Raw genomic sequence first — 23,134 nt, 5'->3', positions numbered from 1 at the left:
AAAGGAGCGGTAGAAAGCTGTGCTAGATGGTTATTTTCTGTGCTCCAGATTCAGGATCAACATAAATATCAGGTTATGCAGGCTCGGGCTTCCAGACTCAAAATGCTATTTAATAAATACACTGAGACCCCTGGGGCTTAAAATGTTTCTAAGCACCATCAAGACAGAAAAGAAGCTGGAGAGACGACTTAGCAGTTTACAGCACTTGTTGCTCTTGCAGAGGATCTGGGTTCCATTCCCAGCACCTTCATAGTGCCTCACAACTATCTACTAGGGCATCCAACGACCTCTTCTGGCCTTTTCCTGCACGAGGTACGCACAATAGTACACTGACATACATGCAGGGAAAACACTCATAAATAAGCCTTTTATTAAAAAAATTAAGATGGAAAAGAAGCCATGTTATAGAGAAAAAAAACAACAACAAAACTCAACGAATCCTCTTTATTTGGCAAGAAGAGAAAACGTCTTTCTGCCAGGGGCCATGGGAAGGTCCCTGGCATAGGGACGGACAAAGCACTGGTCCGAGGTCACAAAACCCAGAGAGAGGGTTTCAAAGTAGAGGCCAGCTTCACAATATCCGTCCCTGAACAGTGGCTCGAGGGTCGCAGGGTCCTGGAGAGTCACGGACAGGGTCCAGGCGGTCGTCACGGGTGTTCCGGAGTCCAGCAGGGTCAGAGGTCTCGGAGGGGGTCAGGGGGACGGAGATCACGGAAGAGCGGGAGTCCAGATTCCGGAGCCGTTCGGGGCAGGGGCTGAGGGAGGGGACGCGGAGAGCGGCTCCCGCGGGACCGTTTGGCACAAGAGGGTAAGGGGCAGGACACAGCGCACCCTACCTGGGTGCGGGGTGTGGGAAGGGTGAGGGGTGGGGCACCTGGCATGGCCGAGCCCTTGGGCCGGGAAAGAGAAGGGGTTCCGGAGCCCAGCCGGGGCCCGGTGCGCCGCCCGTGGGGCAGAGGAGGGGCAGGGTAGGGATGCTCAGACCGGGGGTGCAGGGCCCCCGGCCGTGTGCATGCTGAAGTATTCGGTGAAGCCGGTGTGCGGCGCAGCCGTCTGGGGTACGAGCGGCTGGTAGGACGGCGTCGGGCCATCCCAGCCCGAGTCGACCGCCTTGGGGTACCGAGCGGAAGGGGGCGGGGAGGCTGCGCCCGGTTCCGCCGTGGTCACCACGCGGCCCCTCGGGGCAGCTGCCGCCGCCGCCGCCACCGCTGTCTCCTCCACCTGCTTCCCGGCCTGGGATGGGGGGTCAGGGTCAGAGGTCGCCTGGGACCCTCGGGGGAGCAAATGCGGCCCCGAAGGCCCGTCCCCCTCCCCCTAGAGGACTCCCACCACCCCAAGTATGGACGCACGTGTCAGTCAGGGAAGGAGTGGGTGGTTGGGCGCCTGGGCAGCGGGGCCAGATACTCAAGGGGTGGCGTCGGGGTGCGCCGGGCAAACTCTGGCGGCGGTGGGGGAGATGGGGACCAGCCTCGGAAGGCGGGCGGCGGGGGCACGGCGCGGGGCGTCCTCGGGGGCGTGCGCAACAGCGCCAGAACCCAGTCGGGTAGGGTGGGCGCAGGCGCCGGGGGACGGTCAAGTCGGGGTGTCGGGGCACGGGGAGTGCGGAAGGCCAGGGGTGGGCTCAGGCGCCAGGGTGCAGGGGGCGGCGGCGGGGCGGGGAGCGGGGTCAGGTACTCCAGGGGCGGCGCCAGCAGCTCCTCGGGCGCCGGGGCTGCGGGGCTTACAGAGGAGGTGGGCGGGGGGATGGAGAAGAGCTCCGTGAAGTTGGGCACCGAGTCGCTGATGAACGTCACGTTTCCATAGACGTGCTGCGGGAACGCCTTATCTGCGGATTGACTCCCTCCGGGTCCAGGCACCCCAGCCGAGGCGATCTGCGAAGTTCGCACATGGTATGGGAAGTTCTTGTTGGCCGCGGATGGGCGAGTCATGATCTGAGAGAAAGAAGACAGGTTTGAGGCCGGGCGGTGGTGGCGCACGCCTTTAATCCCAGCACTTGGGAGGCAGAGGCAGGAGGATCTCTGTGAGTTCGAGACCAGCCTGGTCTACAAGAGCTAGTTCCAGGACAGGCTCCAAAACCACAGAGAAACCCTGTCTCGGAAAAAAAAAAAAAAAGAAGACAGGTTTGAGAAGCGGTGTCCAGGCCCCATAAAGTTTAGAGAACTAGATGATTGCCCTCCACTTGACCTCTCTGTGTGACTCCTGAACCTCAGACTGCATTAGGCACCAGTGGGGTGTCTATCTGCATTTTGACCTTTCCCCTCAACACACCTCTAATTACTTTGCTGGGTGTGCCCTCCATCACAATCCTGACTACTAGGTCTGACTAGGTCATGGGTTACGTATCCTGTGCTGTCCAGTACAATAGCCACTAGCTACATATGGCTTAAATGGAATCAAGGTAAATGTAAAGTTGTTTCTCTGTTATGCTATTTTTACCTATGTTCAAGTGCTCCTTAGGCACCTTATTGGAGAGCATAGAAAAAAACTACCATTCTTTTGGGTGTCTTGTTTTTGAGAGGGTCTCATGTAGTCCAGGCTGGCCCGAGACTTGCTGAGTAGCTAATGATGACCTTGAACTCCTGATCCCCTCCCAAACGCCTAATCTCCCCCCCCCCACACACACACACATACACACCCTTCTAGAATTGGATTATGGTTGTTCGGCACCATGCCCAGCCTTAGAATATGTCCATAAACACAAGAAGTTCAATTAAACATCAGTTCATAGGCTCTTCAGAATGTCACCTCCTTAAAAGTAGGAATTGACTTTTTCCTTCCTCTTCAGAGACAGTCTACAATACCATCCTCCTGCCTCGGCCAAGTGCTTCTATTATAAGCATTTACCACCACAGTTAGCTCAGACCTTGACTTTTCTAATCCCTGTTAAATCCCAAACTGAATCTAGAGCAGTGCCTAGCTCTCAATAAATACTGGCTGGATTTTTCCAGGATACTGGTGATGCTTCTAGATCTGTCTCTGCCGCCATACTCAGCCTCACTGAGGCTGCGCTGGACGGCGTGAGCTGTGGGGAGCCAGAGCTGCAGCGGTGCTGAGCTAAGCTGCACACATTTCAGAAGGAAGCTAGCCTACTGTGGTGAAATGACAGCAAGAGCACTTGTCTTGTGTTCCGAGCCGGTGTCGCTACTCTTGGCTCCATCCCTTGCTAAGTGTGGATCTGGGGCACGTTGATTAAACTGAGCCTCACCAGCCACCAAGATTACAGTGCCTATCTGGAAAGATGAGAGGGCAGAAATGCAAACCACTGGTGTGGAGCCTCCTGCGTGGTGGGTTCTCAGTGTTTCTTTCTAGCCCTTTCTGACTTCCTGCTGAACCTCAAGGTACACTCCCCAGGGAAGGTGAGTGGGTCTGCATTTACGCTATGTCCTGAGGTGGAGGATGGTGGACGTGATCCCTTCCCTGGAGTTGAGTGTGTTGTAAATGGTAGGTCCCCAGGGTTAAAGCTAGAACCCTCAAGGGTACCTGTTTGTTTATTTCGTTTTGTTTTCTTTTGAGACACGGTCTCATATAGCCCAGGCTAACTTCAAAAATTATGTTTTTCTTTATTATTTTTTTCTGCTGTTATTTCTGTAGAAGGGTGACCTTGAACTCCTGATCCTCCTGCCTCTAGTTCTCCAAGTTCTGAGATTACAAGCATGTGCTATCACACCAAATTTAACAATGCCTATTTCTGCTTGGGTGCTATCCCCCACGTGCGACCTATCTGCCAGAGAAGAACAGGATTCAAAGTGCACATTCTGCTACCAAAGGCCATGAAACCCCAGCAAACCATCTCCTTTTACAGAGCTCAACTTCTACCCTCTGTATAGTACACATGATGACTCCTGGGCTGTCCGGCAACTGAACAAGACAGCCAGAAAAGAAATCCATATGGATATTTCTAGCAAGAATCAGGCTAGAGCCTGGCATGCTGGCGAAGGCCTGTAATCTTGAACTCAGAAGGCCAGGACAAGAGGATTGTTGTGATGCCAAGGGCAGTCAGGGCTACACAGCAAGATTCTGTTACAAAAAGGGGGTGGGGCTTGGGAGGAGGAATGGGGAAAGGAAGGAAGGAAAGAAAACAGAAAAGAAAAAGAAGCAGGCCGGTTAGAAACACATGCCCAGGCATAATTGATGGGTGCATGTATTAATACTGTGAGCCACGTGCAGTGGTACATATGTGTAACCCCAACTTCAGCACTCAAAAGACCAAGGGAGGAGAATTAACGCAAACTTGGGACCAGCCTGACCTACACAGTGAGACTATCTTAAAAAATAAATCTCCAGCCGGGCAATGGTGGTGCATGCCTTTAATCCTAGCACTCAGGAGGCAGAGGCAGGAGGATCTCTGTGAGTTGGAGGCCAGCCTGTTATAGAGCAAGTTCCAGGACAGCCAGGGCTACACAGAGAAACTCTGTCTCACAGAAACAAAAAATAATAAACCTCCAACCAGGTATGGTGGCACACAACTTTGATACCCACATTCAGTAGGCAAAGGCAGGCAAATCTCTGAGTTCTAGGCTAGCGTGGTCTATACAGCGAGTTCCCAGTCAGCCTAGTGAGCACCTGTCTCAAAAAACAACCTTTCATGCACACACAAACTACTAAGTAAGTGAATATGAGAACTATCATCAAGAAAAGGAGATAGGATATGAATTAGGACAAATAACAGCTAAAAACAAGCCTAGCAGTGGTGGCACACAGCTTTAATCCCAGAGCTCGGGAGGCAGAGGCAGGTGGATCTCTGAGTTTGAGGCCAGCCAGATCTACAGAACTGGTTCCAGGAACCCTGACTCGAAAAAACAGCAAAAACAAAACAAAAACCTAACTAACAGATAAGGCTAAGATCTTTATGCCTAGGTCTGGTGTAAACACTGGTTAGATCTAGGCTCCCAAGAGTCCCAGCCTGTCCTGTCTAGCTGGAAGAATGGAGAGAAAGCAGGGAAGACACCAAGGGCTTTAGGTGGGTAGTGATGGCACAAACAGAAACATTAAAGCCTGGGGACACAGAGTCAAGAAAAAAAGAGGGGCAAAAAGGGTGTGTGTGAAGAAGTCAGGAGAAAGGACAGAGAAGGAGGGCTCTGGGGGACATGGTAGTGTACCCAGCAGGCAGAGAGTGCCTTCCAGTGACTACGGAATAAATGCAAGGGAGATAGACCAACAGCGGTGCCACAGGCCTGTAATCCCAGCACTCAAGAAACTGAGGCTCCTAGTTGCAAGGCTGACTGGATTTCATAACAAGCCCATCTCAAAAGATAAAAACAGGACAGGCCTTCCAGGCCTCGCACATCATTCGGAGTTCAGTTCACACCCCACTCCGATAACCACTCTCACCAGAAACATGCCGTGGGCATACAAGTGGACCCACTCCGATAGCCACTCTCACCAGAAACACGCCGTGGGCGAACAAGTGGACACACTCCGATAGCTGTTCTCACCAGAAACACGCCGTGGGCATACAAGTGGACCCACTCTGATAACCACTCTCACCAGAAACACGCCGTGGGCATACAAGTGGACCCACTCCGATAACCACTCTCACCAGAAACACGCCGTGGGCATACAAGTGGACCCACTCCGATAACCACTCTCACCAGAAACACGCCGTGGGCATACAAGTGGACCCACTCCGATAACCACTCTCACCAGAAACACGCCGTGGGCATACAAGTGGACACACTCCGATAACCACTCTCACCAGAAACACGCCGTGGGCATACAAGTGGACCCACTCCGATAGCCGTTCTCACCAGAAACACGCCGTGGGCATACAAGTGGATCCCCAGCTGGATGCCGTTGACGATCTTCTCTCGGGCCCATTTCGGGATCCCAAAATTGGCGATCAGGGCCATGACAGGGACAGCAAAGAACCTGTAGGGAGGGTTAGAGTGGATAGCTACCAGTGCCCCCCCACCCATGTCCCCACCTCCCCTGCCATCATTCACAGGCCCCAAGAGATCCCAAACTAGAGAATGGCCAGAGTAGCCTTTGAAAGCCAGATGTTGAAATTCCAGTGGACAAAGTCTAGGCTGAATTTCTCTCAGTGCCACACCAGCCCAACCCCGGCATCTGATAGGACATCCATAGATATCCTGTGGTTGAGTTAATAACAGTAGCAATTAAGGACTTTTGTATGTTTCCAAACATTTTATATATAAGAGCTCATTTAACTCTTACGCTAGGTCCAGGAAACAAGTAAGGTTTCCATTTCCAATAGCAGATGAGAATGCAAAGGCCTTGTCTAAGATCAAACAGCTTGGACATTTCAGAGCTGCGATCTGCACCCAGTCTGGCTTGGAATCTGCCCTCTTTACATTAACATTGTTGAACAATAGTAACTGAGGTTTTTGTTTGTTTTTTAAAGATTTCTTATTTCTTGTGTGTGTGCCACAGTGTGCAGGGGCCTTCAGAGGCCTTCAGAGATAATAGGATGTGAAGCTGGAGTTATAGGCCATTGTGAGCAGCCTTGTGTGGTTACTGGAAACCAACCTGACCCTCTGGAAAAGCAACAAACACTCTAAACTGCTGAGCTTTTTCTACCTCTTTGTTTTGTTTTCTGAGACAGGGTTTCTCTGTGTAGCCCTGGATGTCTTGGAACTCACTCTGTAGACCAAGCTGGCCTCGAACTCAGAGATCTTTCTGCCTCTGCCTCCCGAGTGCTTGGATGAAAAGTTTCGCACCACCACCTACCTCCCAAAAGTGCTGAGGTTTTTGACATAGGGTCTTATATAGCCTGGGATAGCCTTGAGCTGCTATGTAGGTGAGTTTAGCTTTGAACTCCTGATCTTCCTGCCTCCACCTTCCAAGTTCTGGCATGTATAACTATTCAGTGAATTTTTATTGAACACTCACTGTGTGACAGACACTAAATCTTCATGTATTTTCAAATGCTCAAGATAACCTTCTGAAGGAGATTCTGGTGACAACCTTGTCTCATGAAGCAATATGACAAATTCTTTTTGTTCCTGTTGTTGTTTGTTTGTTTGTTGTTGAGACAGGATTTTTCTGTGCAACCACCCTAGCTGTCCTGGAACTAGCTCCCGTAGACCCCAGTTGGCCTCAAACTCAGAGATCCACCGGCCTCTGCCTTCCCAAGTGCTGGGATTAAACTTCACCCACCCCTGGAAACAGGGTTTTTCTGTGTAGCTCTGACTGTTCTGGAACTTACTCAGAGATTCTCCTGCCTCTTCCTCCCCGGTGCTGAGACTAAAGGCATGCACCACCACTGTCCTGCTCCAACCACTTCTCTCAAAAGCCCCTTTTCCTTCCTGAGAATGCTTTCGGTTGTGGGGAGAGGCAGGTTGGGGTCCCCCACCATGTCTCACCAGAGAGTGTAGGCAGCAAAGAAGGGTACATAAAAGGGCTGCTTCTCAGGAAAGTGACGAAGGGACACCAGCACAGCATAGCAGAACCACACATAGGCTGCCACCTGTAGCCCGATGAGCCCGTAACCAGCTGGAGATTCGTATGTGTACAGTACCTGGCCTGGATCAAAGAACTGAACCCATAGACAGGGTTTGTCATAGCCCTGGCCTCTGACCCCGAATCCTACCCCAGGGATAGAGACAAGGGCAACTAGGGATGTGGTTAGAATCCTACATAGGTATATAAGGAACCTACAGCAACTACACATGCTCACCATGGGGCTAAATACTATAACTCCATTGACACAGTGAAGGAGGCCCCATTGTCACCCCCACACAGGTGACATAAAGCCTCTAAAGAGCCCTGAATGTGCTTAAGATACCCCTAACTTTTCACAGGAGGAAACAGGCCCCTAAGTAGGGGTGGGAATGGCCAGCTATCAAGTAGGGGAGCCTAAATAAAGCTAGGTCCCTGACTCTTCAACATGGAGCTTGACTATGATAGACAAAGAGGAGGAGGAGGAAAGCTAACCAGAGGGAGGAATCACTGAAAGACAGATGGAGAGGCAGAAACGCAGAGTGGGAGAGAAGAGGATGCTCTGTGGGGAGGGGCAGGAGACAGGGCAACAAGGAGAGGGGCTGGCAAGAACCTTGGACACTCACTTCTGCCTCATAGGTGAGCAGCACCACATGGGTGAGGGTGTACAGGGTCATGTACACGGACAGCTTCACGGAGCCCGAATGGCTGATGCGGCCTCTGGCAAGCAGGCCGTGAGGGGAGACAGCAGGATGGATGCTGTCAGGGAAGAGGGAGCAGCCACACCCCCCACCTCCACCTCCCGGCCCTGCTCCCCAGCCCAGCCACCCATTGAGCAATCCCTGCCCGGGCACCGTGTCACTGTGAATCCCTTCCCCAGAAGGATGAGTGTGAGCAGGAAGATGAGGAAACTGGAGGAGAAGAGCAGCTTGGCTGGGAAGGGAAGAGAAGATGGCTCGGCATGGGCTCAGCGAGGTCAGCAGACCCCGAGGAGGTTTCTGCCCTCCCTTGGCTCCGGTCTATTCTCACCCAAGATCTTCAGGCTCCCATTGCCAATGCCATCCGTGGCATACTGGCCCCAGTAGATGCAAAAGAACAGGAGGCTCAGAACTGGGAGAGATGAGAGGCCGGGGGGTGGGGGGGACAGGACAAAAAACAGCTTTGGGATATCATTATCCACAAGCACTATGATCCAAATGTCTGACCCTCTGCCACTCCCACCGGAAGTCCGGAATATCTGTTACTGCACCCTGCTAGGAAACTATGGAGGCCGTGGCCCCAGCCTCTCCTCCCTCAGACCCAACGCCAGATTACAGCATCTCTTTCCTCAGATCTAAAAGTGCAGATGGAAGTCCTCCTCCCTCAGGCCCAGGAGGCCATGCCCTCCTCCCAAGGCTGCCTTCTCAGAGAACCCAACATCTGGGGTACTTCCAAACCTCACCCTCCACTCCTGCTGCAACCATGAACATTTTATAAGTCGTGTGGAGCAACTGTCGGCCTTTCAGCAAATCTAAGAAGGAAACGGGAAAGTTGTACACAGGTGGAGGAGGAACATTTCCCTATCTCGGCTCTCCTACCTCCCCTTCCCCTCCCACCCACCCCCCTCTCCTTGCTTGTTTTTTGTTTTGTTTTGAACCAGGGTTCCTCTGTATAGCTCTGGATATCCTGGAACTCGCTCTGTAGACCAGGCTGGTCTTGAACTCACAGAGATCCGCCTGCCTCTGCCTCCTGAATGCTGGGATTAAGGGTGTGTGCCACCACCTCCCAGCTTCTCCCACTACTCTTAACCCTCCCACCACATACGTTGTACTCACATCCAAAGTAACAAGAAAGGATGAAGATGAGGGTGAAGATGAGAAGAAAGGTCACATCTGTCTCCAGGATCCCTAGGATTCAGTGGAAGGGACAGGAGAAGGCTTTTTGAGTGGACATCTCTACCTGCTCCTTGTTTTCATCTGTCCCGTTCCTCCAATAGCTGCTCACCGAATTCATCTGCTGAAAAGTGCCGTGTCCAGAAGGACTTGCCATTGGTAAGGACCATCTCATACTCCAGCTGCAGTCCATCTCCCTGTGGGCAGTGGAGAGGTCTGAGAAGGGCTCTGGGCAGGTAGTGAAGGGAGAGAGGAGAAAAGATAGATGGCTGCCCCAGCCCCTTACCCCACACTTGCTGAGTGCTATATACCACCATCTTTCACGCACAGAACGGAAGCTGCGGCCACTGGAGCAGCTCAAGTAGCGAGTTCCCTCCTCTGACACCACCTGGGGAGAAGCCATAAGGCTGCAGCCTTGTCCTTGGTGCCACCAGGCACTCCCCACCCCGGCCTTTAGTACCGCACCTGACAGCCTGACCAGGCATACTGGGTGGTGAGATTGATGACCTGGTTGTTCTCGGGCCTGATCACAGACTCCTTAGCCAAGCAGTCCTGGGGCAAGGCAGGGACATGGTCACCCTCTGAATGGCCACGGCCTTCTGTTGTTCCCCCCCCACACACTCCTCACAGCCCTCACCTTGTCCCTTGCCTTGTACACGGCTGGCCACTGGGATGGATCATCAAAATAGAGGAGGATGTTCTGGCAGCACTTGGCCTGAAGACCCAGAGATTTGGCAGTTGGGGGGTCTTTACAGGAAGCTGGGCAGCTTTTGCCTTGGAGGGCCAAGGTAGAGTCCAGCTTCAGCTTGGAGTGTGGCTAGGGAGACTCACCTCGGGGTATCGGAATCGGAAGTCCAGTCGGCCATAATCGGAGAGGAAACAAAATCTTGTCAGGAACACCCAGTCCTGGCAAAAGGACCCAGTGAGAGCCAAGTTCTTCAAGAACTCAGCTCGATCCCACCCACAGACCCTCAACTTTTCTTCCCTACCTAAGGCCATTTGGCTTCCCAAATACCACAAGGTGGCTAAGTCACCTCCAGAATTCTTTCCAGATTCATTTGCTGTGTGTCCAAATTCCTGCTCCCTGTTTTTTTCTCTCAGATGTCCCTCAAGTTTCCTTCCCTCCTCCCCATCTTCCAGACACTAAAGAAGACCATGGATGGCCAGGTGCATATCTCTGCCACCATCTGTCCTGCACTCTTTCTCAGCTGCATTCCCCCAGTCACACACACACACACACACACACACACACACACACACACACACGCCAAGGTGGTCCCACAGACTATGCCATCCTGGGGAATCTTCCAAACCTTCCCTGCTGGTCCTGAGCAGGCCAGGCGACCTCCACTTGGTGGAGTGAGGGGTGCTGTCCCTTCAGCACCACCACGGTGCAGCTCTGCTCCCTGTAACTCCGACTCTCGCAACCGACCCCTCCCCACCCAACCTTACCTCGACAACCACAGTGCAGCCCGCAGCCCCCGCCCTAGCCCATTACCCCCATCATCCAGGCCCCGACCCGGGAGGGGCGCAGGGGGCGGGGCGGTATCCTCCCCTCTTAGGTCCCGCGGGCCGGGGAACGCTAGGGAATGAATGGTTCAATGTGCTTACCTCCTTGGAGCTAAGATTGCCCCGCACGTACTTGGCCCGGGCGCGGGGGGACAGTGGCAGCAGCAGGAGCAGCAGCGGCGGCAGCAGGCGGCGCAGCGCGGGCGCGCGCGAAGGCTCCATTCCTCCCGCTCTGGCTTCGGCTCGGCTCAGCTCAGGCTCCCGCTCCAGCCCAGTGACGGCGGCGAGAGCGCGCGGGCTGGCCAGCGCGCGCCCCCGATTAAAGGGGCCGCCGGACTCCGCGGTCTCTGCCCACCCCCGGGATGAGCCCAAACCGGCTCCTACCCTTCCCACCTGAGAGAGAACCTTTCCCAGTCTCTCGCCCCATTCCCATTCACCTTGCCCCAGCTCTGGTCCTCTTCTACAGTCGTCTCTAAGTTACCTCTAGATGCGTGCGTCCTAAACTGAACTCATTCTTACAAACAGGGCCTACTCCTGACTGCAGACTCCAGGATGCCCACAACCCAGAAAACTGAACTTCGTCCTAACTTTTCCCGCCCAAATTAGACCCCAAATTATTCTATTATTACCCATTCCCTAGATTCGACAAACCCTGTCAAGTGCACACTAGACCCACAGAGACTCAGATATTGTTCTGGGACACACACACACACACACACACACACACACACACACGGTAAAGCCCTCCAGATCAACCATTCCTGGCTGCCTGCCCCACCCCTAGGATGTGAACCCTAGCTGCCACTGTGAGACAGCAGTGTGAGATAACCAGGAGCTAGTACTCCCACTGCTGGGGTGAAAATCTTTGTCATTTCCCCACCAGAAGACCTAGGCCAAGACAGTGGACCCCTTATCTCCCAGTATAGTTTCCTTGTCCCTCCCAAGCTGCTATTAATCCTATCGTTTTCCATAGGGCAATTGAGAGCCCTGGGAAGGCCTTCCAGCATCAGACCCCAATTTGATTCTTCTTCTCAGACTCCAACATTCCTAGCTGCATCCTTCACCCTCCACTGTAGAAAATTCAGGGCTACTCAAAATACCATTTAAAAAGCTTTCTGGCCAGACGTGGTGGCGCACACCTTTAACCCTGTACTTGGGAACCAGAAACAGGCAACTCTCTGTGAGTTCAAAGCCAGACTTGTTTATGCAGGGCCACATAGTGAGAATATGTTTAAAAACACTGAGCCACAAAAAAAAAGTTTTCTGGCTAGGGATGGAGCTCAGTGGTGGTATGCTTGCCTAGCATGTGCTAGTTCCTAAATTACATTCCCCAAATGGAAAATAAATACAATCCCTGGGGTGAGATGGGGCACAAGCAATTAATGCTAGCACTTGGGAGATGGAGGTGAATTGCCCCAATTTCTAAGCCAGTGGTCTACATAGCAAGTTTCAGGACAGCTGGGGCTACCCTAGGAAGATTGTCTCAAACAAACAAACAAACCCACAACAAACAAACCATACACACACTCACACACATGGGCAGAGGGGAAAACTTTGTGTGAGATCTTTACCCCGTAACCACTTGGGATGATTATTAATTTACTGTGTATGCATTAGAGGGGAGAGTTGCTATCTTTTGTTTTGTTGGGGTTTATTGGACTCAGAGTCCAGGTTGGTTGAAACAAAGGGTAGTTGTGAACTCTTAGTCCTCCCATCTTCACCACTCCATGCTCTGAGAGGCATGCACCCCTCCTGCTGGTCCCTCAGACTCCAGCAAGGTAACAAGTGGCATGCTCTCCATCTTGACCTTAGAATTCAGAGCTAAAGAAAACTACTCTCATTTCAGATGCAGAGGCAGGGGGTTCTCTGAGTTCAGGTTAGCCTGGTCTACAGAGTGAGTTCCAGGACAGCCTGGGCTATAGAGGGAAACCATGCCTCAGAAAACAACCAAACAAAACCAAATCTGCTTTCCTGAGACAGCCACTCACTGAAAATCAAGAGGAGCAAGAAGGTGTTTTATTGAGGTGAATGGGAGAATGGAATCCCTGCCTTCCCAGCCTAACCCAGAGTCTCCCTCAGTAGAGTTTCATTGGGGGGAAGGACCAAGCCTCTGGACTTCTCTGAGTCACCACCCAGGAAAGGCTGAGTAGTGGGGCAGGAGGGTCAGGGCTCCAGTCCAAGGCAGATGTTCGGGGCAACAAGGGTGATGATGGCTGAGGCAGGGGCTGAGGTGGGCAGGCATCCCAGGGCTGAGGATGGGGTGGTGTGGCTATGAGCCAGATGCTTTTCAGCATATCAAAAGCTGTTGGGGGACCCCAAGCTGCCCCAGATGGTGAAGACACCGAGGGCAAGAATGGCAGTTGGTGATCTGTAGGGGGCACTAGGCTGGCCCTGTGTGAAGCGGTGCTGCCACTGCCACATAGATGAGGCATGGCGAAGTTAAGGTTCTTTGCCCCCTGTTGAGTCCTTTGCCTCCCCTCCCTTGGAGCATGCTCAGGAACGTGGACACCAGAAGATGTTGTCCTCTGTCTCTCAGGTGCCCTGGGCTTCGTCTCTGGCACAGAAGAAAGAAGCATGGAGATCAGTTGGACTATAGAAAAGTGAAAGGGGAGGCAAGGGAACAGGAAGTGGACTCACCAGGCAAGGGTGACTGGCAACCTCGGAGCACCAGGGCAAGATCAGGCACACAGCCATGGCAGCCTTGCAAGGTTCTTATTATGGCATCTCTGGACTCCTGCACTAGGTTCCTCCTGGGAAAGGCCTGGGGCAGAATCAGCTGGCACTGAAGTTCCTCCAGCAGTTTTCCCAACACAGGGAGTTCTGGGGAACTTGGTCGGCCCGAGCCTGAGCCTCCGGGTACCTGGTTCTCCTTGCCTCTTGACTGTAAGGCTGGTTCTTGGACTCTGACAGGGCTACAGGAAGACTTGGTGGATGGCAGGGGGGTACATGGTTCCAAGGAGCCACTGTTAAGCAACCGGGCCACATCCAGGGATTTCACTTCATGATTGAAGAGACCCCGGTGCTCCCGGCTCAACCTGCCTTGAGTTATGACCACAAGCTTGGGGGCTGCAGAGGCCCCAGGATCCTGGAGGATTGCAGATGGCTCCCGACTAGACATTGGAGGATCCTGACGAGCCAGTGGCCGATGGCTGCTCACTAGGGCCTTGTTTCGTTCCCTCCTAGTTTTGCGACGGCGGATACGACCAGGTTTCTCAAGCTGCTGGAAAGGCTGAGGGACTGGTCCCCGAGAGTCCATGATGCCCTAGAAGGCAAGGTGGTCATCAGATGAAGATAAATCAGGAACAGTAGCTAAGTGGGAACAGATGGTCAGAGCAAAGAAAGAATACTATTTAGAGAGATGAGAAAAAGAAGTGGACAGAGAGCCATTGGAAAAGGCCTGGCATAGAAGGGAGTCCAAAATGATGTACAAGTAGGGATAGCTAATAGAAAAAGAGATTAGAAAATGGGGATAAGGGAACAGGGAATAAGAACATGAAAAATATTTAAAAGATGATGGCCAGGCCCGGTTGTGCAGGCCTCTAATCCCATCTGTTCAAGAAGGCTAAAGCAGAAGAATCAAAAGTTTAAGGCCAGACTGGAAAGATGGCTCAATGATTAGGAGTGCTGACTGTTCTTCCAGTGGATTCAGGTTCAATTCCCAGCACCCACATGACAGCTCACAATTGTCTGTAACTACATGATCTGGACATACATGCAGGCAAAATACCAACATTTGAAAAATAAAAACTAATTATTTTTAAAAAATAAAAAATGGTTAAGGCCTGCCTGGGCTACAGAGTGAATTCAAAACCAACCTAAGTAACACAGATCCTATTTAAAAATAAAAATTTTGAGCCTGGCTGTGATCGTGTGCGCTTTTAATTCCAGCACTCAGGAGGCAAAGGCAGGAAGATCTCTGTGAGTTCGAGACCAGCCTGGTCTACAAGAGTTAGTTCCAGGACAGGCTGCAAGCTACAGAGAAACCCTGTTTCAAAAAAAAACAAAAAGAAAAAAATTTAAAAAACCTGTATCTTAGGGGTTGAAGAGCTGGCTCAGTAGTTAAGAGCACTCAGTGCTCTTTCAAAGGACTAAACTCAGTTCCCAGCTCATTTCCCAGCATCCATCTCAGATGAGCCCTACAGCCTAACTTTAGCTCCGGGGAATCTGATGTCTTCTGGCTTTTGCAGGCATCTACACTCACATTCCCCATACTCTCACACAGACAACACACACACACACACACACACACACACACACACACACACCACGCATGCACAAAACTTAAATCTTCAAAGAAAAAAATCTGGGTATGCACACATAAAGCTCTGAGCACTGAAAAAAAATAAAAGCTGGGAATATAGCTCAGTGATAGAGTAGTTGCTTAACAATTGCAAGGACCTAGGTTCCTATGCTCAATGGCCAGTACGGTAACCGTCTTTCTGTATATTCGCAGATCCCTCTGAGTTCGAGACCAGACTGGTCTACAGAGCGAGTTCCAGGAAAGCCAGGGAGGAGTACACAGAGAAACCCTGTCTCAAAAAACAAGCCAATAAATGAAAAAAGCAAAATAAATAAATAAAAGATGGGATGAGCCAGGCAAGGAGCCACCTGCCTATATCCATCCCCCCTTGGGATACTGAGGCAGAAGGATCATGAGTTTGAAGCTAGCTAAGACTACACAGTCAGATAAGTGTCTCAAAACCAACAACACACACACACACACACAAAAATGGAAGATGGGAGCAAGATCGTGAATGAGATTTGGGACAGAGAGGAAATCCACGACTCGGGAAGATACACCAAGACACAGGAAACAGAAATAGTAAATGAGGGCAGGAAAGAGGAGCCTGCATGGTGGTGAAGGAAGGTTTGTAATTGCAAATTTTACAAAGTGGAGACGGGAAGACCAGGCAGGCGCTCATGGTCATCCTCAACTTCATAATAAGTTTGCTGGCTGCATAAGACCTAATCTCAAAGAATTCAAAATAAAACATAAGTCAGGAGAGGGGGCACCCAGAGAAGTGGAAGGGCCAGCTTCGGGCGGGACTTAATTCACAAGAGCCTTCAGAGTTGGGGGGCTACTTCCGAAGGGAGGCCTAAGGGGGGGTGGGGGGGTCAACTCGGCTGAGGTGGGCCAAGGAGGCTGAAGAGGTGGGTACGGTTGGTGGGGGCACGGTGGGGGAGGGGTGCCTCACCCTCTTCTCTCCTAACGAACCCCGCCCTGGCCTCCACGTGGCTGTGGAGAGCAATGGCTTCTTTGCTGTAGAGAGACCCAGGCGTCGAAGCTGTTCGCGCTCTTCCGGCCCTTGAGAGCGTGTTAAGCCAACAGGCACGACGCACGCATGCGCAACCCACACACCACACCTCTCGCCTCAGGTTCCCAAGAGAGGCACGAGGCACCGAGAGTGACAGTTATAGCCCCGCCCAGCCTTACCTCTTGTCCCCGCCCCCCCAGCTATGGATTGCCGACGAGGTCCTCTAGGCCCGCCCCCTTACTCAATGCTGATTGGCTTAGGCTGCTGGCGGACTGTATGACCTGGAAGGCGCTAGGCCTCGTGCTCCCGGGCTCTCCCGGACCGAACGGAGCTTTTGGGCTGTGTGACTTTAGAAACTGTAACTGCTCAGAGCCTATTTCATTTTTTTGTTTGTTTGTTTTGTTTTTCTGGACAGGGCTTCCCTGAGTAGCCTTCGCTGCCCTGAAACACGCTCTACAGACCAAACTGGCCTCGAATTCATAAAGATCCGACTGCCTCTGTCTCCTTAGTGCTGGGATTAAAGGTTTATGCCACCACCGCCCACCTATTTCCTAATCTGTAAAACCGATTGGTAATAGTACCTACCTCCCCCATACGGTTTGTAAACGGATGGAATGGACCAAAATGTTTATGAATGAATGCTTGGGAGTTTTGATTCTCCACTCACTCAAGAATTCTCTCTACCTCCATTGTATGTCTACACATATCCCCTCACACGGTTTTATTTTTTTAGGGTTGTTTTGTCTAGCTGGCCCCGTTGCCTATGCTGACCGCTTGTCTCCCAGCTCAGCTAGTTTTTAGTGTTTTGAGATAGTTAGGTAGTTAACTATCCCTTAGGGAGTTTGGGATAGCCTGGAACTCTATTCTCCTGCCTTTATTCCCTCTCTCTCTCTCTCTCTCTCTCTCGTTTTTGAGATTTTTGTTTGTTTGTTTTGGTTTTGTTGTTGTTGTTATTGTTGTTTTTCGAGACAGGGTTTCTCTGTGTAGCCCTAGCTGTCCTGGAACTCACTCTGTAGACCAGGCTGGCTTGGAACTCACAGAGATCCTCCCCTCCTGCCTCTGCCTCCTGAATGCTGAGATTAAAGGCGTGCACCACCACGGCCCACTGCCGTTACAGGTTTGTGCCACCACAGCCAGTCCTCTGTCTCTCAAATCAAACTAAACTGTCAGTGTATATTGCTGTCGAAATGTTACTAATTATACAATATGTCTTTTTTTCTGCTTCTCTAATTGTTTTGTTTTGGTTTTTGAGACAAAGTTTCTCTATGTAGCTTTGGCTGTCCTGGAACTTACTCTGTAGACCAGGCTGGCCTCACACAGAGATCTGCCTGTCTCTGCCTCCTGAGCACTGGGGTTAAAGGTTTGTGCCACCATCATCCCGCTGTTTCTCTATTCTTTTGTAGCTCTCAAACCTTCTTCACACACTGCTTCTGAAACCAAGCTCTGGGTCACAGGCTCAACTGGGGTTACATAACAATGGCAGGGGTCATGAAAAAATGGCAATAATAAATGGTTTTGGAAAGTACAATCAAATCAAACATAATAAATCTAGGGTGTTTCTAACAGTGCTTATCCATTTTACATCCCAAAACTTGTGGCGAGAGCCTTTAATCACAGCATTCTGGAGAAGGAATTCTGTGAGTTCAAGGCTAGCCTGGTCTACAACAGCAAGTTTCAGAAAAGGCAGGACCTCATCTCAAAAAACAAAAACAAAACAAAGTACTTCATGGCAGCATTGACTGGGAACTTATAGTGTACACATTTGAATTACACACACCATCAGGCCAAATGAGCACTGCCTCGGAGTCTATTCTGAGACTATCTGCTATGAACTTTAATGTTTTAGCTATACACAGAGTTTCCTCCCCTAATAGAAACACAGAGCTGGAAATTAAACATACAAACAAACCAACAACAACAACAAAACAGTCGGGCAATGCTGACCCATGCACTTGGGAGGCACAGGCAGGTTATCTGTAAGTTCGAGGCCAGCCTGGTCTACATAGTCAGTGGCAGGTCAGTCTAAGCTATATAAGAAGACCTCCCATCTTTAAAAAAAAAAATCAATTACGAGACCTGGATAGAGGTGGGCAGTCCTTGGACTTCCCACAGGTCAGGGAACCCTGATTGCTCTTCGAGCAGATGAGGGAGGGGGACTTGATCGGGGGAGGGGGAGGGAAATGGGAAGCGGTTGCGGGGACGAGGCAGAAATCCTTAATAAATAAATAAATTTAAATAAAAAAAATCAAAACAAACAAACCCAAAAACCTTTCTCCAGCAAAAACCGGGGTACTCAAACAGAAAAAGTTTCAGAAGCCCTGTTCACCTGGTAGAAGCAGTAGGATGGAGAGTTGAAAGTAGTCCTCAGCTCCATGAGACTATACCTCCAAACAAAGAGAAAAGAAGCCCTAGTCTAGAAAAACCCAAACCCTCAGAGTCCTGGGCCTTTACCAGGCATGTCTGAATCTGTCTCCTCAACACATCTGACATTGGCATCTGACAACTAATGTAACTAATATTCATTCAGCAAGCACTGTTCTTGTTCCGTAGTGACTTTGTGCCAGGTCCACACGATAAATAAAACCCTTCACTACTTCAGTATCAACCTAACTGGAAAAAATGGATGGATTTGAAAGTCCAACCTGGAAGCAGGGCTGCAAGAAAACAACTAGGCCATTTAGGGGAAAGTGAGACCCTGGGAATCTAAGACACACCGGGGTGTGGCATTAGAGCCAGGAACACAAGGAACAAGGCTGAAAGTGGTCTCGGCTACGATGTGGGTGTTGGAGTCCAGACCCACCCATCTGAAGTTGGTAGTGGCACTTTGTATCTATCTAGAGAGGGGAGCAGAGACCACAGACGTGCAAGATGATCTGCAGGAGGGGTGCCAGGTTGGACCTGGGCTGGGTCCTACAGCCATCTCCAATTTCTGGTCTTTCTGCACCTTCAACTTTCCATGTAGATCCTGTGGTGCCTCGAAGGCATAAAGGTATTATGTATTTGAGATTTTATACCATTAGAAACCTAATGTTGAAGCTGAACCTAATCCCAGCATTAGGAGGCAGAGGTAGGTGAATCTTTGTGAATTCAATGCCAGCCTGGTCTTCATACAAGTTCCAGGACAGCTAAAACTAAACAGTGAGACCTCATCTGAAAACAAAACACCTCAAAGTCACTCTGGTGTTTCCTTAAAAACCTCTAATCTCCAGCTTCTTCCCTTTTCTTTTTTGTTTTTGTTTTTTGAGACAGAATGTCTTTGTGTAGCCTTGGTTATCCTGAAACTCTCTCTATAGACCAGGCTGACCTCAAACTCAGAGATCAGTCTGCTTCTGCCTCCGGAGTGTTGAGATTAAAAATGCGAGTCACCACTGTTCAGTTTGACCAATTTCCTTTCAAGCTCCCCCACACCAGTAGGAAATGGGAGCGTCCCTTCCCGGACACCTACGAGTCACCCCCTCCAGGGATCCAAGAATGAGCCCGTCCACTCTCTCTCCCACGTGAATGGGTTACACACACCCCCGTAGGTGGTCTCTTCCGGAGTTTTCTGGCCCTGCTGCAAATGATCTCCTCCCCCCGAGGAAGTGCGCTAGGTTGTCCCTGCTCCTTGTCGCCCTTGCAGGTACGCTGTCCCTTCCAGTGAATTCTGGGTTGTCTCTCCCTCATCTCCCCCCCGCCACCGCTCCCTGCCACGCATGGTGCGTGGTCTCGCCTGCCCCACCCCGCTACGCTGGGCCGCTGTGGCCACGAGGGGTCCGGGCGGGAAGCGACAGACGAGCCCATTGCGCGGCCTCTGTCGGGGGAGACGAGCGAGGAGTCCTTCCTACGTGACGGCTTCCCTATTCTGCAAGAAGAGGCGCGCCCGGGCTTGGCCTTCGCCTTGCTCGCGAGTGAGGGCGGCAGGACGGTCTATTGTGTTGGCCAGGGAGGTGGGGGTGGGCGTGGCGGATCAACGTCCTCCCGGAGCAATCCCGAGCGGTCTCCACTCTCCTCCGCAGGGGCTGCGGTATTGAGAATGAGCGAGGACAAGAATCCGGCCAGCAAGCCCACGCCAGTGCAGGACGTGCAGGGCGATGGGCGCTGGATGTCTCTGGTGAGTGACTCCACACGATCCTTGGGGGTTCGGGAGGTGGGGGCTTCTAGAGAACCCCTGCTTCGTGGAATCCTCGTCTTCATCTGGGTGGGAAGCCAAGTTTTGTTTGTCCAGCCTGTGCAAGCAGGGTGGAGCAGGGCCTGGAGCATGCGTGCCATTGACTCTTTCTTGGTTTCCCTGCAGCACCAACGTTTTGTGGCAGACAGCAAAGACAAGGAAGCAGAAGTCGTCTTCATCGGGGACTCCTTGGTCCAGCTAATGCACCAGTGTGAGGTGAGACTCCAACCCTTTCCTCCTTCCTCATTGAGGCATGTACCCTCACTAGCTAGCACTTTGGGCCCAGACTCCAAGCCAGGCAAGGTAAGGGGATACAGAAATACCCCTGGTAGCAGGAATCTAAGAATCCCATGTAAATGCAGTATTCATTAAGAATAAAGTGTGTGCCCTGAGTTTGTCAAGACTTAAATTGAGGCTTTCCTTCGAAATTGCCTAAGGTGACTCTTGTTTGCTTAAAGTAGAGCACAGCCCCTATTGAGTTTACACAAAGTTGTAATAGATTTACAGAAAGTGAAGGTGGATTGTAATGTATTCGGCAAAGACTGCCAGTCATAAAATCTTTCCCCAAGACAGCGTTAGCCACAATGGCTTTATTCACATGAGATTCAGTTGTGTGTTGCTAGCTCTGTGTATGGTTTAAGCAGACAGGATTTTTATAAAGTGACTGTACCTTCTGTGAGATTTTGGTTAAAGCAAGACACTCAGAAGTTCCATGAAATGACGTTTTATCTGCTGGGGTTTCTTCGGGGTGAGATTTAACCAGTCTTTGTTCATAAAGTAAGGCTTATCCCTAGTGGCATTTAGTTACCACCTGGACAGGTGCTGATGGCCAGTGCCTATATCATTTTTTGCCCACAGATCTGGCGGGAGCTCTTCTCTCCTCTGCACGCACTTAACTTTGGCATTGGTGGGGATAGCACACAGCATGTACTCTGGCGGCTGGAGAATGGGGAGCTGGAACACATCCGGCCCAAGGTGAGCAAAGCTTGGGTGGCAAGTTAACACTCCTGCTTGTCTCTTTACCGTTGCTTTGTGTTACTCTTTTCACAGATCGTGGTGGTCTGGGTGGGCACCAACAACCACAGCCACACAGCAGAGCAGGTGACAGGTGGCATCAAAGCCATTGTACAACTTGTGAACAAGCTGCAGCCCCAGGCGCGGGTGGTTGTGCTGGTGAGAGCTTGGAAGGGTGGCAAAAGAAAAGTGGCTGCCGGTCATAGTGGCACTCTAGGGCCTGAGGCAGGAGGATCACTGAGATTGAGGTTACCTGGGCAACACAGCAAGACTTTTTTTTTTTTTTTGAGACAAGGTTTCTCTGTAGCTCTGTGCCTGTCCCACAACTAGCTCTTGTAGACCAGGCTGGCCTCGAACTCACAGAAATCCACCTGCCTCTGCCTCCCTAATGCTGGGATTAAAGGCGTGCACCACCACTGCCCAGCAAGACCTTTTCTTAAAGAAAAAAAAGGGGGTGTACTTATGTTGTGGGACCCCCAAGAAGTACTTGGCACACTTCTGGGCATCTTGGCACAGTGGCTTTCCAGTGAACTGTCTGGTAGATTTCCACACTCTGTAGGAGTGGCTCTGAACTGGATGTGATCGCTAACGCCTTAAATCAGTACTTCAGAGACAGAGGTAGGCAGCCTGGTCTATGCAGTGAGGACAGCCAGGGCTACATAGAGACCCTGTCTTCAGAGTGACTGTGATTGAGGATGTGTTCAGGGACCAGTTAGCCTGTGGCCCAAAGGAAGGCTAGGTATTTTGAGTGTTGGAAAACTCAAATTGTCAGGCATTCCTGGAGTAAATTGAGCTTCATCACTTCTAGCTAAGACATTTCCAACCTCTGAAAGAGGCCACTGCCCCATTGGCATATGAGTGATCTCTGGAAACAGGCTGCCTATCAGGAAGGTTCTTACGAATGGGAGCTGGGACATGGAATCCAGAACTATTCCTCTGCCCTCCCTATTTTCACATCCCTGAACTATTTTACAGCTGAAAAGTTCTTGGTGGGGGGTGGACAGTTTAATCCAGGAATGCTGATCTGATAACTATTGGTGTGCCTTCTCAGGGCCTGCTTCCAAGGGGCCAGCACCCCAACCCACTTCGGGAGAAAAACCGACAGGTAAACGAGCTGGTGCGGGCAGCATTAGCTGGACACCCCCGAGCCCACTTCTTAGATGCAGACCCCGGCTTTGTACATTCTGACGGCACCATAAGCCACCATGACATGTATGATTACCTACATCTGAGCCGCTTGGGGTACACACCTGTTTGCCGGGCCCTGCACTCCTTGCTTCTTCGTCTCCTGGCCCAAGAGCAGGGCCAAGGCATCCCTCTGCCAGAGACCACACCCTAAGCGTCTTCTCTTTCCATGGCATTAAAGTCTCCTCCTCCTGCTTGTTTCTTGCTTTATGGCTAGACTTATCTGGGTACCACCAAAAGCCTGATCCTTGACCCTGCAGTTATGTGTGGTGTTTCTATTTGTACCTGAGGCAGACATCAGTAATCCATCAAGGAATTCTGGTCCTTGTAGTCAGTTGAATTTAAAGTGTGCTTTGGGCGAGTTCTGCTGGGTATAACCAGTTTGTCATTACCATTAGGATCAAGGTCATTCAGTAATCTCTGAAACTGTCACACACAATCAGATCCCACCATCATTGCCCCCATGCTGTCCCTTCAGGGAGCTGTCCCAGCTGATGCATGCTAACTTCCTGGTGCTCTGGGCCAAGTTCAGATGCCCCTTCAGACCTTCTATCCTCCAGGACTAAGCCCTTTGCACAAGAAGACACTGAGGATAGCTAGCTCATGGTCCCAAACTGGTCTCCTGAAAATGTCTGAGTATAACTAGTTCCACGCCTAATAGTGGTGAACTGCCTTTCTCACAGCATAGGGGCTCAGTCTACCCAAGTTGCTGCCTGTTGGATAGGTGGATAGGCACAGTTCCCAGACTGCTCAGG

General features: G+C 51.2%; 3 protein-coding genes across 5 annotated transcripts; 1 reads left to right on the top strand and 2 right to left on the bottom strand.

Moving 5' to 3' along the window:
* Positions 1 to 430: 430 nt before the first annotated feature.
* On the bottom strand, positions 431 to 11,052 carry Tmem145 (transmembrane protein 145). Of its 2 annotated transcripts, none has more exons than XM_041654884.1 (15): positions 10,881 to 11,052; positions 10,101 to 10,175; positions 9,907 to 9,984; positions 9,735 to 9,821; positions 9,556 to 9,657; positions 9,382 to 9,466; positions 9,213 to 9,284; positions 8,840 to 8,908; positions 8,428 to 8,508; positions 8,253 to 8,331; positions 8,025 to 8,118; positions 7,323 to 7,495; positions 5,748 to 5,868; positions 1,725 to 1,931; positions 431 to 1,233 (listed from the first exon to the last, which is right to left on the bottom strand). In XM_041654884.1, exons 1-15 carry the CDS (start codon positions 10,998 to 11,000, stop codon positions 979 to 981), a joined length of 1,698 nt encoding a protein of 565 aa, XP_041510818.1. In that variant the 5' UTR covers positions 11,001 to 11,052; the 3' UTR covers positions 431 to 978. The 2 variants fall into 2 exon arrangements, with proteins under 2 accessions (XP_041510818.1, XP_041510817.1); XM_041654883.1 differs by having other exon boundaries at positions 1,093 to 1,233; positions 1,350 to 1,931.
* A 1,801-nt stretch (positions 11,053 to 12,853) lies between these two features.
* Positions 12,854 to 14,034, bottom strand: Prr19 (proline rich 19). Its single transcript, XM_041654890.1, has 2 exons — positions 13,416 to 14,034; positions 12,854 to 13,332 (listed from the first exon to the last, which is right to left on the bottom strand). The coding sequence occupies exons 1-2, from the start codon at positions 14,032 to 14,034 to the stop codon at positions 12,854 to 12,856; spliced, it is 1,098 nt and encodes a 365-aa protein (XP_041510824.1).
* Positions 14,035 to 19,535: 5,501 nt separating this feature from the next.
* Positions 19,536 to 22,573, top strand: Pafah1b3 (platelet activating factor acetylhydrolase 1b catalytic subunit 3). Of its 2 annotated transcripts, none has more exons than XM_041654896.1 (6): positions 19,536 to 19,652; positions 20,029 to 20,123; positions 20,307 to 20,396; positions 21,039 to 21,155; positions 21,231 to 21,353; positions 22,246 to 22,573. In XM_041654896.1, the coding sequence occupies exons 2-6, from the start codon at positions 20,046 to 20,048 to the stop codon at positions 22,531 to 22,533; spliced, it is 696 nt and encodes a 231-aa protein (XP_041510830.1). In that variant the 5' UTR covers positions 19,536 to 19,652; positions 20,029 to 20,045; the 3' UTR covers positions 22,534 to 22,573. The 2 variants fall into 2 exon arrangements, with proteins under 2 accessions (XP_041510830.1, XP_041510831.1); XM_041654897.1 differs by lacking the exon at positions 19,536 to 19,652 and adding an exon at positions 19,689 to 19,920.
* Positions 22,574 to 23,134: the final 561 nt, after the last annotated feature.

Source organism: Microtus oregoni, unplaced genomic scaffold, assembly GCF_018167655.1.
Source record: "Microtus oregoni isolate MIOR12 unplaced genomic scaffold, Mior012 000006F_ref0000085, whole genome shotgun sequence".
NCBI classification, from domain to species: domain Eukaryota; kingdom Metazoa; phylum Chordata; class Mammalia; order Rodentia; family Cricetidae; genus Microtus; species Microtus oregoni.
This window is presented reverse-complemented; position numbering and strand designations above follow the sequence as displayed.

Excerpts from the sequence above, each read along its gene's own strand:
- Tmem145 (XM_041654883.1), bottom strand. The coding sequence starts at position 11,000 with ATGGAGCCTTCGCGCGCGCCCGCGCTGCGCCGCCTGCTGCCGCCGCTG. Across the intron at positions 9,658-9,734 it reads ATGCCTGGTCAGGCTGTCAG|GTGGTGTCAGAGGAGGGAAC; the intron begins GTGCGGTACTAA and ends GCTTCTCCCCAG. Across the intron at positions 5,869-7,322 it reads TTTGCTGCCTACACTCTCTG|GTTCTTTGCTGTCCCTGTCA; the intron begins GTGAGACATGGT and ends CCCTCCCTACAG.
- Prr19 (XM_041654890.1), bottom strand. The coding sequence starts at position 14,034 with ATGGACTCTCGGGGACCAGTCCCTCAGCCTTTCCAGCAGCTTGAGAAA. Across the intron at positions 13,333-13,415 it reads TTGCCAGTCACCCTTGCCTG|AGACGAAGCCCAGGGCACCT; the intron begins GTGAGTCCACTT and ends CTTCTGTGCCAG.
- Pafah1b3 (XM_041654896.1), top strand. The coding sequence starts at position 20,046 with ATGAGCGAGGACAAGAATCCGGCCAGCAAGCCCACGCCAGTGCAGGAC. Across the intron at positions 20,397-21,038 it reads AGCTAATGCACCAGTGTGAG|ATCTGGCGGGAGCTCTTCTC; the intron begins GTGAGACTCCAA and ends TTTTGCCCACAG. Across the intron at positions 21,354-22,245 it reads AGGCGCGGGTGGTTGTGCTG|GGCCTGCTTCCAAGGGGCCA; the intron begins GTGAGAGCTTGG and ends GTGCCTTCTCAG.